This window comes from Anas acuta, chromosome 2 (genome assembly GCF_963932015.1).
Source record: "Anas acuta chromosome 2, bAnaAcu1.1, whole genome shotgun sequence".
NCBI classification, from domain to species: Eukaryota; Metazoa; Chordata; class Aves; order Anseriformes; family Anatidae; genus Anas; species Anas acuta.
Window position 1 is genome coordinate 130454482 of NC_088980.1, and position 20390 is coordinate 130474871.

The 20390-nt window shown below is 36.1% G+C and overlaps 1 protein-coding gene across 12 annotated transcripts in view; it reads left to right on the plus strand.

Moving 5' to 3' along the window:
• The window catches only part of RALYL (RALY RNA binding protein like), a 407935-nt gene extending 388690 nt beyond the window's left edge, over positions 1-19245 (plus strand). For all 12 annotated transcript variants that reach the window (XM_068672191.1, XM_068672194.1, XM_068672193.1 and 9 more), the window contains one exon: positions 17719-19245. In XM_068672191.1, coding sequence (XP_068528292.1) covers positions 17719-17753 — 35 coding nt within the window. In that variant the 3' untranslated portion in view covers positions 17754-19245. The remainder of the gene's footprint in view (positions 1-17718) is intronic.
• The last annotated feature ends 1145 nt before the right edge of the window (positions 19246-20390 follow it).

The following is a 20390-nucleotide window of genomic DNA, read 5'->3' on the forward strand; positions in this document are numbered from 1 at the left end:
AATGTCTGGCTGAAGAGTTTCCAGCATAAACCTACTTTTGAGTAACATCATGAAATGCCCATCATGATGTTAAACTTCAAAGTTCTAAAGAAACATTAACGAGTACTTTGAAAGTCAGATTTATATTTTTTTCTTCATTACAAACAAGAACAGATTGGTCACATTGTTTTAGACACCAGGATTCCATAACACTGCATTTTCTATCTTAGTCTCTTCTACACTTTCATATTCTTCTGCTTTGAGCAGAAATCACTTCTGTTACTCAATGTCACTTTCGCTGATTGCTTTTTAACACACATTTTATCATGTCTACAAATAATAATAATAATAATAACCATAATAATTCAGCTATGCTAAAAGGAGCCAGTCAGCAAGGGACCCAGCTGAACCAACACCAAGTCTGGAGTAAGAGTGCAAGGAAATAACCAGCATTTTTGTACTACTTACTACAAACACAATTTAAACCTACCACTAATTTGAGCCAATACAGGACCCTCTTGATTGTATGACTCATTATTCCAATGAGAAACTAACCAATATGAATCTCCTCATCTTTTAATGTGTAATGGAGAATAGATGATATTATCACATCTTCTCAAAAGAACAGGTTGTAGTCTACAAGTATTGGGGGCCTCTGTAAGCAGTTGCAATTCTGAATTTGTAGGAAGTAGGAATTTTATAATGAATAAATAGTTGTTAACATAACATCCCACCATGGCTAATATCTGATCAGCAAAAGTGACATTAACAGTTGGGTGACCACAGCTAAGTAAGACTGGTATATTTTTCATTAAGTGTCAGACTCCCTGCTGCAGACAAATAAACAGGGAAGATAATGTACAGTATATTAGCCTCTGATGGTTCTGCGCTGTCATTTCACTCTGTAAGTATAGCATATCTAGCATATATTTACACTATATAATGAAGCATGGTGCAGAAATTATGCATCTAGCAAAGGCTTAGGCAGAAAAGTTTCTAAAAAGCAAGAAGCACAGGAAGACTTCTTTAGCAGTGAAGTCTGGAATTGGCATAGCCATGCTTGCAAACTGCTACTTCCAAGCTAAAAAGCTTTTCCCTGCTTTAAATTCTGGCATTAGTTGAAATACTATGTGTTGCCCAAAAAACATTTCAGAGGTCTGAACCACATATCTAAGGCTGGGAGGGAACCAGCTCTACTTTCTCTGTATGCTGTTACTTAGTCCTTTAATGGCACTGAGCCTGATTGAGTTGGCTGGCTGTATATGGAGAGTAGCATCCTCCGTCTTGTGCCCTAGCATTCATGAATGTTGTCCCCCCCAACCTTGGTACAGTGGTAGAAAGGAAAGACCAGGGAAGAGGGTTTATGTGCATCACCTCAGTCAGGTGCAGCTCATTCCAATGCCAGGGCAGCAGCAGCCAAACAGCCTCATCTTCCACCATCCTAACACCAGGACATATAGCTGAGAAAAGTCAACATTGCACACTTCAAAACTTAGAATCCAGATTGCCATTGATATGAAGTCCTTGTGCTTTTCATGCTCCTTTCACATTTTCCTTAATCTTTGGAAGAGACCACTTCACCTTAGTTTTTCTTCCTGCTATGATGGGGTAATAACATTATTTTTTTTTTTTTTTGAAAGTCTAGGAAGATCAGTGAATGAATAAATGTTATGGATGAGATAAAAAATTACTCTATGGAGAATTACTTCAAAGAAATCTCAGGAAACAGGTGTTTCGTATGGAGGCATAATTATAAACTGAACTGTGCATTTCCCCTATAGATTTTACCCAGATACTAGGCAGTATTTACCAGTATTGTTATAATATGAAGCTGGTTTACGTTTTAATTTAATCTGTCTTCCAGTGGACTCAGTAGACTTACATATACTTATGTAAATATAATGGCCAATTCCTATAACTTTTACTTTCCACTCCAATCAATGATAGATGAATAACCAGAATAACCAGAAATTCAGTAACAAAGTGATCAAATATATAGTGAATACCCAGTAAGAAAACATGAGACTTCACTCTGCTTGAAAATTTTCTGGGCCTTTTTATCTGGCAATATTCTCTGTTTTGTAAGAAGTAAAGCAGATAGATAGGCTTGTTATAAAACATGAAGTCCTAACAGATGTTTTTCTCCTGTTTCATGAAAACTAAAAAAAAAAAAAAAGAGCTGACTAATAGAAAATGTGTCTTTTTGGAATGGAGCCAGTTGCAATTTAGTTGAGAAGAAAGAAGTTTTTTATAGCATGAAAAATGTTAAATGTGAAACAAATAGGACAAACTTTCCATGTGTGAAAACACAACCTTAGACTCAGAATAAGAAATACTCTTCCAAAGGGCATTTTTAATGAAATATATAATCTTTCCCAAATATAAAGCTAAAGGGATTTAGGATGATGATGAAAAAAAAAATAAATCTCTTCTTTCTGCATTAAGACCAGCAGAGCAAATAGAAAAACATTTGTAATGGGCATAGCTAGTGTTCTGAATTCAGTTCAGCATCAAAAATCAGTTATAAGTCCACTAGTCTTAGAAATATTATTAGAGGAAGAGAGCAACTTGACTTAAATTTGATTTTTTTTTTCAATGGTGCAAATTTATTTAGCTGAGAATCTTCTACGAAACCATTTGTCAATATCCTATAGCAGGACTCCTTTTGCCAAACACATTATTCCCTTGCATATTTCCCTGCGAACAGCCCTAAGGCTGTCAGCAATGGCAAGTTCAAGAAGGACAGTCCCACCACCAGAGTCCAGATGCTGCCAGACTGGAATCTCTGAATCAGTGTGTGTAGGTCAGCATCTTTGGACCAGAGGACTCAAAAGTATATTTCTTTCCCAATTTCTAATTTTTACTTGCAAAGAAAGTGACTAGCACTCTGACAGGATGTATGCTGTGAGGTTAGGTGGTAGGATCCATTCTCTAAATTCACACTAAGTCTATTTGGAGGAACAGGTTACTGCATATTAACTGAGTGATGGCAGCTGTCTTCATACCTGCTTTCAGCCTAGACCAACTGTAAAGAAACGTGAAGTAGTTCAGCCTGCAGTCTGAGTTAAGTCAGGCATGGATTTAAGGAGGCTTTAGCCTCTTAATTTGCCTGCCTCACTACACGCATAGAACACAACATGTTCAACAACTGTACACCTTTCTCATCCAGCATTCAGATCAGAATGTTGTTCATCCCTGAATTATCATTTTCTGTGGACTAAAAACACACACAGTTGTTATGGCTCATCTGAAGTGTGAAAATTTGTTATGCCACAATAACTTGATTGCCCGTCTGAACTCTAACTCAAGACATGCCTTGTTTGAGTACCTTCTATAGCCATCAAACATCACTTCTTGGGAAAGTTCCTATTGTATCAACTCTTTGCCCACAAATATGTCTCAGTAAGTGTCCCCAAAGCCGCAGACACTCCAGCTTGAGGATCTTTTAAAAATAATCCCCATTACTTTTGCTACATTAACATACTGGAGAGTTTTTTAAATGGTGATTTCAGATACATGACCCAGCTATGTATAGGTAGGCTGCCAGAAACTGACAGAGTCAAAGAGTGTACCTCAAACTGCTCAGTGAAAGACCATAATATGCTTTTCTGCAACATGCTCTTGCATGTTGACGTTCCACTGCCTCTTGCACAAGGGCATGCAATAATATGTTGAGGCTTCAAATATATAAAATAATCACTAACTTGGAATGTAGATCCTGAGGTTACTTTACTATTCGTGTCACTTAACTAGCCATCAGAGATAGCTGGAGTCAATGGAAATTTCATACCTGTTTCCTTTGCTCCTTTTAGACAAAAAAAAACAATTGTTTATCCAAGACTTTACTAGACCTGTGTATCAAGCTGTATACTCCTCTCCCTAAGTCAAACAGCTTCTAGTTGCTGTGAATTAAAAATCTTTGTTTCACTTTCCAGTCAGAACACATCCTTTCTTAGTGCTTTTAAGCTAAACCTTTCCACAACAGCCCTGTGAAGAAAGCAAGACATTTTTGTAGTTTCCAGCCTTGCCTTAAAGAAATAGGATCTTCACATTTCCAAAATCCCCTCATACATAGATCACAAATAGGTAACAAATCATGGGAATACAAATCATCAATGATATCAAGTAGTTTTTAGGTGCCTAGTGAAGCTTTAAATTGTAAGGGGTAAGAAGGAAAACCTTTTCTTATTCCTGTGGCTGGACAGAATAGAGCAGAAATGTCATGACAGCAGCACAGTCCAACACCCATTTTGATATTTGAGGAACAGCTGGCCTTGGCATCCTGAAAACAAGTTCCTTTTACTCACTACAGTTAACATTAGTAGTATATGGCATGATGAACAGCATGAGGGAAAAGCATGAATTAGCTTGCATGGTGGTTTCCTTAGTCTGCCGATTTAGCAGCTGGCCCAGAGCATTTCATAAAACTGCTCTGAACTTGTTTCAAATGACACTAATACATCATCAAGGAATCACTGGCTTAAAGTAAACTGTAACTTATCACCCCAGTACACTTGTAAATAATAAAGGTGGCATCTGATTAATTAGCTGAAAGCCTGAAGTATTGTAGATTTGGGGAGAAAAAAAAATCACTTCCAGCTAATGCTGAATAAAATATCAACAAACCAATTAATTGGAATGAATAATGCACAAGCACTCATATCTATATTACATTTCAAAAGAAGAATAGTTTCTATCAATCTGTCAGCCTTTCATAATAAATAACTATAATAATAATTGTACAGTGGTGGTTCAGTAGTTAAGCATTCAGTAGAGCAAACTGCATTTTCTGGTGGACCCATGATTCCACTAATTTCAAATACAGTAGATTTATGGTGTCATAATTCAGAGCAGACTCTGGTTAGTGCTTGACTGGAATTTAAAGGATATATTCATATTTGCAGCATCATGATTTTATGCTGGTGTGGTTATGTTAAAGATTATGAAGCTACACAAGCTTCATAACTGTGGAGTTCCACATTAATGAGTCATCTCTAATACAAAGTCTCGAGAGGCATTTATATTAAATTATATCAGAAACAAAAAGTATAGAGCCCACTTCTGGTTACAATGCAGATTTACTGCCATTATTTCAACATCAATTATAGTTCCCTTTCTAGTAACTATACTTCAGCTACAATTGCTTCTCAAAGACATTCCATTTCTTATTCCTGTCCTTTTTCCCACCTCTGCACTTCGTGTTTTCAATCTATATCAAATTTGTTTCAATAGTCTGATACAGTCAATCATGTTTCAAACATAAATATTAGAAATAGCCATAGGAAAGAAAAAAAAAATCAGGATAATCCTCTTGCTGTACTGAGTTTCATTATGTAAAAATGAAAATGTTGTGATATAATAATAGCCACATTTCTTATGGGAATTTATGCAAAATCCATTTAAATCTATGGAAGCAACTAGTACTTTGGCTAAACCTCTTCAAAAACATTTTCCCTCCTAAAAGTAATTAAAGGAAATTAAAGTAATTTAGTAGCAAATCTGTTTGAAACAGTGAAGCTTCCTTTAATTCTTTCCTTAACATGAGAATTCTTGAAAATATATTCGACTCTTCAGCAGAGTCGAATAAGATCTACAGAAAAGGAATAAAACTTTGACTGATAATGTAGTTTAGATCCTAATTTGCATATCTCAAATAACAAGATTGACCAAATACATTACTATTTGAAAAGGTTAATAGTATTTAATTTATTATTGTAATCAAATTGGATTTTTCATTTCCTGTTTTTTTGTTTGTTTTTTATTTTTGTCAATAGCATTGGAGCAGGCCAGATTTAGTCTTCTATTGTCAATAGAATTAGGCTGATTAAGCATGTCAGAAAGATCAATGGCTTTTCTAGCAATATGCAACATGATGAATGCAATTATATAAAATACTACTTAAGAAAAAATTAAAAAAATATTAAAATTCTAAATAATGTTAATGGCTGAGGCAAGATCGTGCAAAAAATCTTATTTAGATTACTTTAATATTATTGACACCAAGAAAATTTATTTTTTTTCTGGTGCACTGAGCATATTGGACTTCACTGAAAGCTTGCTTTCAGTATCAGGGGAAACAAAGTTCTTAATTCCTGAGACAAATGAATAGGTAAAAGATTGTATTCACTTGATAAATATCAATGTAAGATGTTTGTACTTGAGCAAGCTAAGAGAGTCATTAGGGGTAGCATACCTGTCAGATACTAATGTGTTGTACCTTCCAAAGCTGCAGTAAATCTAATAACCTGTGACTGAAAAAATGGAGAAAGTAATAAAAGCATGTCATGAAATCAAAAATTGTAAGAAACTTCATGACATGCCCTTTTGTTACATTTAATGTATGCAATATCACAGTAGACTTGTTTGTTGTTCATGCACTGTTGTATGAGTGAGTCATTGGAAAGGCCTTGCCACCAGCTCCCCCTTCCCATTTTTCCTGGCAGTAGATTTCTCAGAGGAAGACTACCTAAGTGGTGTTCAGGGTTTTAACCAGGTAGCTCCTGAAATGATATTTTTTTTAATTATTATTTACATCTTATCCCCTAGATGGATGAGAAGCCACAGAGAATGCAAACACTGTTATAACACACTTTGTGTCTCTTTCTACTGGAATTTCCAGCCTGTAATTGCATATTTGTAAAATGAATGAGCAAAATAATTTCCTCATCTTCATACCTATTCCTCTGTATTTCCTCTATATTATTTAGTTCTCAATTATAATAATATTTTTTTTTAAAAAAAAAAAAAAAAGCTTTTAAAACATTTCTAATGCAAATAATATAATTTAATTACAACCATTAGAATCTTACAGTGCTGATGCAAAACAGCTTGAAAGCAAAGTTGTTTCTTCTGTTTATCTCTTTTTAAACAAAAAGATGGGGAATCAAGAAGTTTGGGTCCCATTCTCAGCATTACCACTGTGCCAGTAGGTTCAGCAGACAGAATGTACATGTAGACTCAGACCCTCTTTCTGAGGTCAGAAAAATGGCCTTCAGCCATACAGTGAAAAAGTGGGAAAGAAACATTCCCCTAAGATATACTATAAACTAATAAAGACTATACGCTTTCCAGTCAATAAAATTACAGATTTTATTTCTCAATTTCAATTTCCTCAATGAATTTGCTTTATTTTTCCATTGCACCCTGGTATTAGTCCTGATGTGAGTGAAGTTTCAATCATTTATCTTCCAGCATTTTCTGCTAAAAAATATTAGCACAACCTCTCTTTTTGAGGTATGCAAGGTAATTGCAGACAGGTCCCTTCAGGTCCATCAGAGTGAACATTAATAAACCCTGCCAGCAGTTTTCAGGGAACGTACAGCAAGAGCAGGAAATCTTACATGTGGTGTTCTACATACTATCCAAACCACTGAAGTGCATTTATGTGCAGCAGTTTTGTTTAAATGGGGTGCAACAATTCTGAGACAATAAATGTGTATAAATATTAAATCAAGTTTTGTTTGTTTGTTTGTTTTACTCCCTCAAAACCATTGTAAGAACTGGTCACAGAATTGTGGTATTTAGCCTACCCTAGGCAAACAGAAGCAATGGCTGGTTAAAGCTCAGTGCTGTACAAGACTAGTCCTAAGTAAATTCAAAAGCTCAGAAAACTCAAAAGTCCTAAGTAAATTCAAAACTCAAAGTAAGCTGAAAAGCCTCTCAATACAGAGCACTGGCTGGTAGGTGGTATTTACAGCCTCCCAGAACTTGGGCAATATGTCTATTTGGCAACATAAGCATGTGTTACATCTTGACAATACATTTGATATGTAAAAGAATTTTGTTAATGCTGCACTACTAAGCTCATGTGCCAGCTTCCTGTGGACTGATGTTTTGAAAGGGTAGCTTGTGTGCTTTCTACATTTTGGGGGAAATGAACTCTGCTGCTCACTGACCGAGTGCATTGACTGACAATAGATTTAGCCATTATTGTTCATATTTTGTGTTCATTTTACTTTAGTTTAATTTATTTGTTTGTTTCTGTTTGTTTGTTTTAGGTTTGGGCTGTGGGGATTTTTTTTGTGTGTTTTTGTTTGTTTTTCTATTTTTTTTTCTTTTTTTTTTTAATTTTGGTTTTGGCAGGGCTTTATCTTAAACTTTTAGATAAAAATAAGTTAGTTACAGTACTTGATGGTTTTAAGACATCAAAATATTTAATTTTAATGAGTGAGCTTCAACTGTCAAAACCAAGTGTTTTACCTCCACTTATTTCCAGATAGTAATGATAATAATAATCTCTGAATCTATTCAGAGACAAATAATGCTGTCAGCCCAGGACAAAAATTATCTCAGACATGTAAACAAAATACTTGTCTAAATGAGCTGAATTCTTCTCTGATATAAATTAATTGACCTTAATATTTAGTACTAGTGGTCTGATTGTGGTTATTCTATTTAAGTAAATCAGAATTATCTCCACAGATATTGCCTAGATAACCTAAAACTCACAATGGCATAGGGTCAATATTTAAGTGCAGTATGTAAACAAGGACAGCCTCCCAGAAGATACCCTTTCAGGAGAGGGTGGGATGGCTTATTAAAAAAAGGTCACTTGGGGCTTGTACAGAAACACCGTTTTTAATTTAAGTAACTCACTTTAAATATGAACACTGATTTCAGTTTCCATCCCTGACTACTTTTACCAATGTAATGCTGGCAACTTGTGAGAGGTGTTGGATAGGTTTTGGGTCACTCTTGACTAACATTACCCAGGCAGAACAGGCATCCAAATAGTCTATTCATCTAGCATGAATATCGCAACAGCAGTACAAGGCACAGTGGGAAAATCATGAGAGATGGGGAAAGGAACACTGGTGTTTCCAGGTTCTCATTAGCACATTGAAACCCTCCACAAGGACTCAAGCCAGCCACTGGGTCTGTGTTTGACTATGGATTTGAGTCTATCAGCATAAACCTCAGATTCTAAGATATAACTGAAACTGAGCAATTGCCATGCATCACACATTTTTTTTCCTGGTGTGTCAGTCTTTGAAAGTAAATAGCTTTAGTTCCCCTAGAAAACATTCATTTCACAGGCTTTATCAGTATGCTTGAGCCCCAGGAATGCTGAATGAAAAACCCTCAGAGGAAACATCTTTCTATCGAACCTCATCTGCAAGCCAAAGTGAGATTTCATGCACGTAAACAGGGGTAAGCACAGAAAAGCCAAAAGATTTTTATTTTTCCACATAAAAATACACAAATTTTAAATGGTTTTTTTTTTCAATAAAAATTGCAGAGCCTCTGCAGTTAGTGACCCAATTATTCCAAAAGGTCTCTGTTGTGTTGGTTTTTTTTTTTTTTTTGAGAAAATATAAATATGTTACTAAAAAGATTTTCTGCATGATTAATATCAAAAACATGAAAGGCAGATTGAATTTATCTGTACGTAGGCATTTATGGACTTCAGAAAAGGGAAGCTATTTGGAAGGTGATAGGACTATAATTGCCATTTCAACAAAAAAGTAACCAGTGAGGAACAAAACAAGCTCAGTCTGGCAAAATGAAGATTTGGAAGTTAATCAAATGCCATCTTAGCCAGCCTGTTATGCTGATATGTGTATCTGAATTTGTTGTTGCTGTTCATTACTAAAAGTATAATACAATTTTATAATCTCTTTCAGAATGAGTAAGTCGTGTTCTGGCCCAATAGACAGAGAATCAAAAGGCTAAATTCTCTTCTGCTTCTTCTTTGCAAGGGTTATGCTGATCCTTTCTCAGCTATTAGAAGATTACGCACCATTTGCAGACTATAAAATAATCATAGTCCACTATTTTGTTTTGTAATGTTTACTTTTAAGGGCACTTCTCTTGGAATCCTCACAAAACAAAACAAAAAAAAAGTTAGGCACTCCTACACACTTCACATTTAAATCACTTTTTCAGGAAAATATCAAGCAAAAGCTGTTTAAAATATGACCATGTTTTATTGTCATTTCCTTGTAGACCACTGCAAGTAATAGTGTTTTGCAGGTAACTCTACATCTTACGTGTTTATTTGATTGTCTTAATTCAGTACGCTGTTGCCACTATTTAAGCATCTGTTGGGTGTCATTGTTAACCTCATTCATCTCCTCCTTCCTACATTTTTCTCCGAGGTTTTGTGGTACCTCTGGCATGTCATGCTAAATGGTTTCAGCTCCTTCCTCCAGTGAGCTCTAGTCCTCGTTCCTTCTCTATTAATTTGTTTTTTACCTCTCTCCACTTGCTCTCTATGTTGACTAAAATCTCTGCCTCAAATAACTGAAAAATCTGCTGTTGATTGAACAGGGCATTCTTGAACTCATTACCATCATTCCTTACAATTTCTTTTTTCCCACATGGGTGCACTTTGTTCTTTGACACCTGTCTAAAATCTAATTTGGCTATACTGGGAAAGTTTAGAAGTTATTTCTGTGTAGTTGACTTAAAGTAGTTCTAGTACTTCATAAGCTCTTATATGTACATATTAAAAAGAAATACTACATAAAGTGTAGATATAGTGAGTGTCCTCAGGGTACAAGTTTTAATAGTTCTTTTATACACTAAACTGTGTATTTAAACCTGCACCTTGGCATTGGTAAAATGGGAACTACTGCCTTCGGCATTAATGTTAATTGAATCACCATACCACACTGGGAAATCCCTGCTCCTCACATTAATCAGAAGTCAATTCAGTAGGAATTTTATTCTGTAACTTCTTGACAGCACTCCACATCCTAAAACCATGTTTCTGTAGTATTCAGCAAGACCAAGACCAAAGCTTACCATGCATACTAGGACTCATTTAGACTTGTTTCTCATGGAACTGACCCACTCTCAAGAAGCAGAAAACACATAGCAGTTTGAGTCATATCTCTGGGAATTTGGTATGAATATTCCCTCATATTCAAAGGAAAGTGGAACATTTCCCCTTTGCTATATTTGTCACCAAAGCACATGAATATATTGAATTGCTCTCAGAGCACACTGGTGCAAGCTGAGGAAATTCTGTGGATGCCGTAAATGAGAATGTACTGCATTTGGTCTGGTTTTCATGCTTTTCTCACTCTTGCTTTATACCAACCAAGAGAGAACGTGAAAGGGAGTGTGCATCTGTGGGAGCATGGTTTCTCCAGGAAGGACTCAAGGCTGGGGAAGCCTTGTGTGTTCTGAGTAAAGACTTCTGGGCAGCAAGGCCTGCAAATGCACCACATCCCACCTTTCCATCTTTTCTATCTTCCCCTCTTTGGTAACCCTGCAGCCTACCCCAGACTCTGCAGAAGGTCCAGTTTCCCCAGCTTCAGACCCTTCCTACTGTCACCAGACACTATACTGCTGGTCCCTGTGTCTTCTCCTAAAAGGGACCCTGTAGAGGAAAATGGCTGCAAATAAATAAATAAATAAATAAATAATAAAACAGTGGAATGGGAGGTAAACACAGCGTAAACTAAGGTGGACAGTTTTTTTCCTCCTTCTTGCTGCCCACGTCTCTCAAGAAATCCCAAAAGGGACCATGGGAACTCTAACCCATAGTCTTCCTTCAGCCTCACATCTGGCCATCATCAAAACTGCAGCATGTTCTCATTGGCACTCTCAAAATACTAGATCTTGTCTCCACCACTAAACTCAACCATATTTATCACAAATCTGCCCACACAGATTTCTGAGAAGTAAAAGATATATTGGTCCAGGGGAAAATGAGTATTTGATAGGGCTTCTCATTCTTCCTGATGACTTTTATAGGACAAGCAAGTGAAATAGAGCATTTCAATACAAAGGATGGGAGTTTGTTTTCATTGCTGAGTAAAACAGCCATTCTCACATGTACTCACATAAGTACTAACACTTCAAAGCAATTAAACTGTTCACTGAGCAGAAAAATGATTCTGTAGTGTTTTCAGCAATTAAAGTATGATTGACAGAGTACAAAAGATAATGATTAGTTTTCATCATTTGAAGGAAGATTTAAAGAAGGTGCAACTGTTTCATTTAATTATTCTTTATTAATATTAACCGAATTATAATTCCATCCATTTTTATATGCAGTAACTATTCTATCACTATCTCATTATAAAAAGTTTTGGTTTAGTGCCATAATTTTGTCTATCTGGTTTTGCATAGTCTTACAAACGACACTAGTAAACCCATGATCCATATTCATATTCCCCTACTAACTAAACTAAACATTTCTGTTTCATACAGAGTCATTATACTAAATCATCTATATAACTAAGGATATTCTATGATTCTGTTTTTGGTCAATGGCAAGTTGAATATCAGTCAGCAACGTGCCCTGGCAGCCCAAAGGGCCAACCATACCATACCTGGGGTGCCTCAGACACAGCACTGCCAACCAGTCGGGGGAAGAGATTGTCCTCTGTTCTGCATAATACTGCATGCAAGTTTTGGTGCTGCAGTATAAGTACATAAAACCATTAGACCATGTCCAAAGGAGGGCTACAAAGATGGTGAGGGGTCTAGAGGGAAAAGCACGTGAAGAGCAGCTGAGGTCCCTTGGTTTGCTCAGCCCAGAGCAGAGCAGGCTGAGGGGAGGCCTCATGGCGGCCTGCAGCTCCCTCACAAGGGAAGCGGAGGGGCAGGCGCTGAGCTCTGCTCTCTGGGGACAGCGACAGGACCTGAGGGAACTGCATGGAGATGGGAGGGTCAGGCTGGGGGTTAGGGAAAGGTTATTCACCAAGAAGGTGGTCAGGCACTGGGACAGCCTCCCCGAGGCAGTGGGCACAGCACAAAGCCTCATGGAGTTAAAGAAGCATTTGAACAATGCTCTCAGATGCAATATATGATTTTTGTGTGCTTCTGTGTGGACCCAGGAGTTGGATCCTTGTGGGTCCCTTCCAACTCAGGATATTCTATGAATTCTCTTACTTAATCAGAGATTTTATGCTTTAAAACAGGGAGCAAAGTGCACAGGTTATTTCAAATGAACAGAGCTATGCATGCTCTATTTCAAATTAACTCAGCTGTGGAGTCAATGTGATAGGTAACGCAAATTCAGGTTTCTTTGGTAAGCCCTGTTTGCTGCTTGTGAATTTCCAATCATGATGATGAATGCTATGTAAACCACAATAGCAGGATACCCTAAAAACATAAATTACAGTTTATTGCACTCAGTGTGAGTTGCCTGCTTAACAGAAAGGAAGGATATTGTCTTGAGTTAGATCCTGCAAATAAAATGGCAATGTGCACTACTGCATTTTTTAATGCATCCTGATTTTTCTCATTTGGGGGAAATATCTGGAACAATAATGGTTATTCAAGATTTGAGCTTGTTTGTTTGTTATAAATCTGTTCTACAAATAGATTCAGTTTTTCACTTCTTTGATTGTCCAGATGGTTATATTTCATAATTAGAAATATATGTATATATTAGAGATGAAACACTATGCCATCCTAAATAAAATAATAGTGGAATTTTTGGCTCTGGATTCAGTATTCTTATTTGTACAGATAACAGGATAGAAGTGAGCAACAGATGCGACCAAAGCAATTAATCCATGGTTGCAATGTGAGATCGTGGTAGAACGAGGGCAGGTCTTGTAAGTGAAAGGGCAGTGTAGAAGCTGCATCTCAACAGGGCTTGCAGATGTTTTGCAAAAAGCAATGTATAGCAGTCATGTAACCCACAGTCAAAGCCTAGTCAGATACCAGCAGCAACATGGGAAGGTGTCAGGCATTGAGTTAGCTGCCTGCAGAAGTGCGACTTTGCCTGAAACCAAGCAGGAGTCAGAATTAGCTGCAGCTGTCTCCCTTCTAGCTACTAACTCAAAAGTCTAATCTTGAGAACTGGATTGTCTGGCAAGGAAAATAGTAGGATAGCAAGGGGAAGGATATTTGAGGCTTTGAGTTTCAAACCCATGTGTATACGTGCATAGTCATCCACTGTTCAGCTGCATTTTTCTGGGAATTTCTAAGATTAATGGTATAGTGAAAGCTGTTCAGAGCAGTCAATTGCTTAAAAACAGATGCATTTTGTCAGATGAACATCTTGCATATACTTGTTGGGTGCTCTTATTGCATATAATTATTGGGGGGTAAACCATACAATAAATTCTGTAATGTCCCTATTCTGTGGGACATTTCTCCAAACATTTTTTTAATGTATTTCAAGGGAAGATGTTAATCATTTACATCTTTTGGGTTATTTAGTCAAGGTGCATTCTTTATACACCCTTCCAAGGACATATGCAGAATTTATACTCTCATTAAGTTTTATACTTATACATTTAGGTATGGAAGATGAACATGGGAAAGAAAGTCCAGCACACTTTTCCAATGAACTCTATTAGAAGTAAACTAGAGACTTACAGGAAACAAAGAACATGTCCTTGTTGTTTATCCTTTTATTTTCAGAACTGTAAGGAAGAACAAATAAACCAGAGCAACAAAAAGTCTGAGCTCTGTTTGGGTCCAGCTAGCAGAGATCAAAAGTCACACCTCCCACAGAGAAATAAAGTCCACCTAACTGAATTTAGAAAAGTCAACAGCACCCACTTGGCCACAGAACAGTGGTCAGCATTACAGCTTCCGACTGTTTGGGGAGGCTGGGGAGACAGGGGTGGGTCACCCAATTCTAAACAAAATAAAAATTAAAAAAAAAAAATAGTGTCTTGTTGTCTTTAACACATATTGAGTTTACTTTCTTGTAAAATGCTCTTAGGAGAAATACTGAGTGCAAACTATTCTATTGCATTGTGCTTGATTACTGTGAAGCACATATCTTAGAGAGAGTGGGCCCCTGGCAGGTTGTCTGATGGCTAGGCTCTCCCCCAGGAAACATCATTAACTTGCAGGGCATTCCTAAAGATCTACAGATGTAGAAAGTGGAACTATCTTTGAGGGGAGACAAGTGATAAGAATGGTAAAACTTACAAAAAAAAAAATAATAATAATAGAAAACTCTATAGATTTCTACTGAATTTTACTTGATTTTATCTGAATTTTTACTCCATTATTTTTATTGATTATAGTTTGGGTCCCTTCAAGTAGAAGAGCACTTACATTTAATCAGGTTTTAATATATATAATGTTGGCTTTCCAGTGTTATATATATTGTGACAGTGCAAAGTTAAAATTAATTGAATATGGTATAGTTGGTGTCTGGTAAAATGCTAGAAGGATAATACTGGAACTATAATAACAGTAACAGTAGCATTTGTGAAAGTCTGAAATAGTGTTATGCCTAAGAAGAGTGCTTTCAATAACTCATGCTCACAAAGACAGCCATACAGGGGAAGCAAACAGCAGAAATAATTTCAGGTGGAAAATGAACCAATAAATATTCCATAACCTATCTCCAGCTTTTTTCAGAGATTATGATGGCAATTAGGACAGTATATACTGTTTCTTTGATATTGTCTATTGCTGCCAGGACTCCATGTTCTGTTGGGATATTCAGTTCATTATATGCAGTACGTTCAAATCATGCTTTTTAAAGTATTTTTTCTGTTAGAACTACATCAAATGAAAGCCATATTGCTAGCTTAAATGTAATTCAGTTCATCCTTGTCTCAGGATGTTTTATATATGTGTAAAGGGAAGGAAATGAAAAGATTAAAAAATATATTGGTCATCATGTGTGTTTTTTAATGTCATCAGCACTACCATAAAGCCAGCTGATAAATTGCATGCTACTCAGAAAAAAGAAATAGAATAAAAGTAGTGTTATATTGCACTAGATTAATCATAGCACTGGGTTACCATCATTCTAAGGAAAATAAAAGCTTGACTGTTTCAGATTGTAAAGTTTCTTCTTCTCAGCTTTTAAGATTATTTGCCTTAAGAAGCAAATAACCAGCCCATGTATTGAAACAAGAACATGGGATTTTGGGCCAGCGGGGTTGGTAAATTTTTATCAATGTTTCTAAATGACAGCAAAGCAGCATTGGTGGCTTGGATCCAGATGGTTAGCAATACCACTTCATAACAGTAATCTAATGAAGCTTTTTAGTGCTGGTGACAGGTAAATGCTTGAAAGGTTTATGGCAGGGAAAAAACTCTGGTAAATAACTTGAAACTCCATCTCTCTTCTTACTTGCATAATTATTGCTTTTTAATAACATAATGGTACAACAAAGCATAGGTGACGAAACAGTGAGAAAAGAGGAACTCTCTTGAGCTAATAGGATATACAACAGAACCGCAGGCCTCTTCTTACTTCTTGTAAGCTTACTTCTTGGCTACTTAACAACCACTGAAGACTTAGGGAGAGGATTTAAAAATCCTTTTCGTGTAGTTAGTCTGTCCAGGGATCAGCAGCTAAAAATAGAGGAAGACCAAGATTTTTCTCTATACAAGTAGAGAATAATAGTTTCAGAATATTTTAACTGAAAGAAAAAAGTTCTGGGATCTCTCACATGAGCTTTCACTCTAATTCTGTTTACCTGGAAAAGGTACAACCAGAAATCTGGCACTGCCTTTAAAACAAGGGGGAAATCTGATGGCTGTCTGCTTCAAAGAGAAGGAGACCAGTCCTGAAGGGACCTTGATATTTCTGATGAAACCTTTTTCTTTGGAAAACTAGGTTGTCAGTAAATTGAATTTTTAACATAAATCTTCCCTCCCCTCCCCCCCCTTTTTTTTTCTGGGGAAGAAAAAGGTAGACTTAAAATACAGTGGAGGAAGAGGAAATTGGTTGAAAAGAATATCTAGAAATTTTTCAGATTTTTATCAGAGGTCTGCCAGGTTGTGTCAGCAGTTTTTCTTCAGTTATAGAAAATTATATGTGTTACAGAAAAGAAAAAAAAAAAAAAAAAAAAGGAAAAAGAAATTGGCAACAAGATTTTTTTCATGACAAAATTAAAATAATAATAATAATTTAAAATTAATAATAAAACCTTATGTTGGATATTTCACTTAAAACTCTCTGTTCCTATTAACATTTTCTACTGTTAGTTTTCCAAACAGATGTGACTGGGAAAGCATTGTCAGTTTTCCTGTGGGTAGGTGGAGCTGGTATGTCTGGTGCTTCCCTGTAGAATCACTGAAGGACCAGCTGAAGCTAGTAGCGTTCATGGAACCCATAACAGGATAGAGATTTTTAGATGTGATCTGCCTCAGGCCTCTGAGTGACCCTCAGAAGCATTGCTGACACTGTATTTTTGCTGTTTCACACTGTGGCTGAAAAAACAATAACAGAAATCAAGGAATATGCAATTAAAGCCTAGAATATGTACACAGAAATTATAATAAAGTAGATAATGTTAAAACCACTGAGGAAAGACTCATCAACCTGGTAACAATAAGCATTGCTGAAAGCACACACTCAATGTAAATGGTGCAGAATGAGATGCATAAATAGTGCAATGGGACTGAGCAAAGAATCTTACATGCAATTTATTTAGATTGAAGGTTATTATGCAAATAAAGCATTTCATTGCAAAGTGTCTAAGAAGCATTCTTATATTTTCTACTGCTAAAAGAGAAAGTATCCAACAGTTGTTCAAATAGCATTACTGAGGGGAAGCTTACTTCAACCTCAACAGCTCTTGCTTGATTCACTGTGGTTATTTTGGGCCTTGTGGCCTAACTCAGGACTGCTGCACAGTCCTGGTTGTCTACTGCTGCGGGTCCACAATCAGCCCATTAGCCCTCAAAGTTTTAAGGTGTGAAAATCTGATGGATATTGATATTTGACTGATTTGTGAAAAAAAAAAAAAAAAAAACACAGCTCATTTACCCTGTAGTCTTGGCTTCCTTTTGAGGATCTGCTGAAATAAATACTCTGTCTTCATACTAAAGCAAACATTTCTTGTTTCTCAGTTTCTACAGATAAAGTGATGAGATGCCATGTGTGAATCCCCTGAAGGCTGAGAAGAGAAACTCTGACTTCCCAACAGAAAATTGTGAACCGTGGTTTCTTACTGGCTAGCAAGACCTTTGATTCAATTTGTACAAAAATGCAATTTACTTATTAAAAAGGACATTACTGTTAAAATATTAGAAATTCCATTTCTTATATGTTCTAAGCTGTACAATTGTCAGATTTTTATGGTTTAGATTGTAAATGTGTTTTTCTCTGGCTAATTATTGGTATTATTTTTTTAATTTTGATGTCTTAAAGGCCAATGTACTGTATCATAATAATATGAAGGACATATTTAACAGGTGTGAGAAACACTGTATACAAATGTATATTTCTAAAAGCTATTTTTATGATTAGCATGTTTTACCATATTTAGAGTCAGGTGATATTGCACTTCTTTGTTTACAGCTTAATTCAAACAAGATCATTATAATTAGTGTCACACTTAAATACATTGTATGGTATTTTCCATTATTTTTTATTATATTTTGCATTTAAAATAATCATGTTTACTAATAGAGATAGCTGATAAAAAGTAAAAATGACAAAATATGAGAGCAATCCTTGATAAACTGTAAATTGGATCCACTTGTTAATCCCTTTAATCAGATAAGTGCTTTCTGTGATGCCACTCACTAGGCAGTTTTTACAGCCGTATCTGCAAATCTCTAAAGGCAGTTTTTTGTTACCATATGAGAAGTTTACATGGGAGCAAATTTCCTGTCTAGCCAGGTGCATTACTTATAGGCTGTCAATACCTGACAGACTAAGTTGTCTTACTAATTGTTTTATTGGTTGTTTTATTTTTTGGCAGTAGTCTTTCCACTCTCAAACTCCTAACACCTTTCTAGAAGCCTGAAGTTGGAATAATTAATTATTACAGATGTTGTAGGGGTAATCTCAGCATAGAGCTTCTCAATAAATATTTCCTTTCAAACAGAATAGATGGATTATTTCTCTTGCATTACTGAGATATTAAGGGTATCATAGCATGTATGATATGGGTACAAGTATGGGTACTTCGCTGAGTAGCAACTTGTTCATCATCCTAAAGCTAGGCCTCCTCAATGCTGCAGATGACATGAAATGATGAAGAGATATTTATTTACATGAGATATACTCCTATAGAAAGAGACATGTCTTTAAAGTAATTGAAGGAGGAAAAAATAATTTAATAGCAACAGCCTTCCAAGAGTGAGAGACATCTTGGAAGATGAGAGATGAGACATCATTTACATATTTATGCTATGTAAATACCCTTCCCAGTCAAATGAAGCTCAGACCTCAGTTGTGTGGCAATCTGAAGCTTATCAGCCTTGACTGATGTCTTTGTCAGGGTATCTGGTGTTTGGTTTCATCCAACAGCACACAGATGAACCCTATATGCTAAAGAAGGGAAAGAGAAAGAGAAAGAGAAAGAGAAAGAGAAAGAGAAAGAGAAAGAGAAAGAGAAAGAGAAAGAGAAAGAGAAAGAGAAAGAGAAATACTATAATAGATCAAATTTTCAATTTCTATAAAAAACAGCTGTTTGTGAGATGCTAGGTTCACTGCCAAAAAGTGGGGTTATGAGGAGGTGGGAGCTCAAGGACTCTGGTCAGGTTTCCAGCATGGAAACCATCATCACAAGAGTGATACTCTTCAAATATTTGGAAGAAGAGCATATATTTGAATTAAATTATCTATAGATGAGTGGGAATTTACTTCACTAGATTATGTAACATACTACTCTCACTTACGTTTGTGTATCTTATCTTTAGCTTGTATATTGTCTGTAGAGTTACATGAGTTTACCAGAGAGCTGAGTAGTATCTAGCTACTTAATTAAGGAAAGAATAATATAAGTAGTTACACATGAACATTAGCAATTGCAAACTCAGAATATGCCAAAGGTGACAGACCCAGAGAAGTAAAAAGAAAAGATACTACTTCTGTGTAAGTGGAATGTTAGGTTAAATCAAAAAGTGAAATATTTCTGCACTTTCTCCACTATTTCTCTGCATAGTATAGGTTATGATCATTGTTAACGGCAAAAATGCAACAAAAATAGTCACTTCGGGATCTTCATCTTTGGCTGACAGTTAAAATAAGTCCAAATCTTAGCATCTGAATGGGCATTTTGCCCATTTGAGTTATGTAAACTGCTGGCTGATTCTGAAAGATGCAGAATGTCATCCAAGAAACAGATCAGTTTTCATACTGGTGTTAATAGTTACATATGGGAAACAGTTAGGTGTGTTTACCACCTCCATTCTAAGTGATCTAATAATCTATAAAAAACACCCTTAGATTTTTACAAACATCTTTCTAAACATTATCTTTAGAGTATATATTCACAGAAATGATTTCACAGTCTTAATATCAACCCTTTTTCACATCACAGCTTAAGTTCAGAATATATTTCAAACACAAAAAGAAACCTTTGATAGGTGCCATCATAAGGCACTGTTTTATTTGCAACACAGAAGCTTGTTGTGCCAGGCAGTCTATTCCTAGCAAAGTCTCTTAATGGCATGTTTGCTTCAAATCACCACAAGGGATGCTGGTAGCTTCAACAAAGCTTGATAGTTCTATTCTTGTCATGTATGCAGTATGCTCAGTGTTGTTTGCCATTAATACACGTATGGTACAT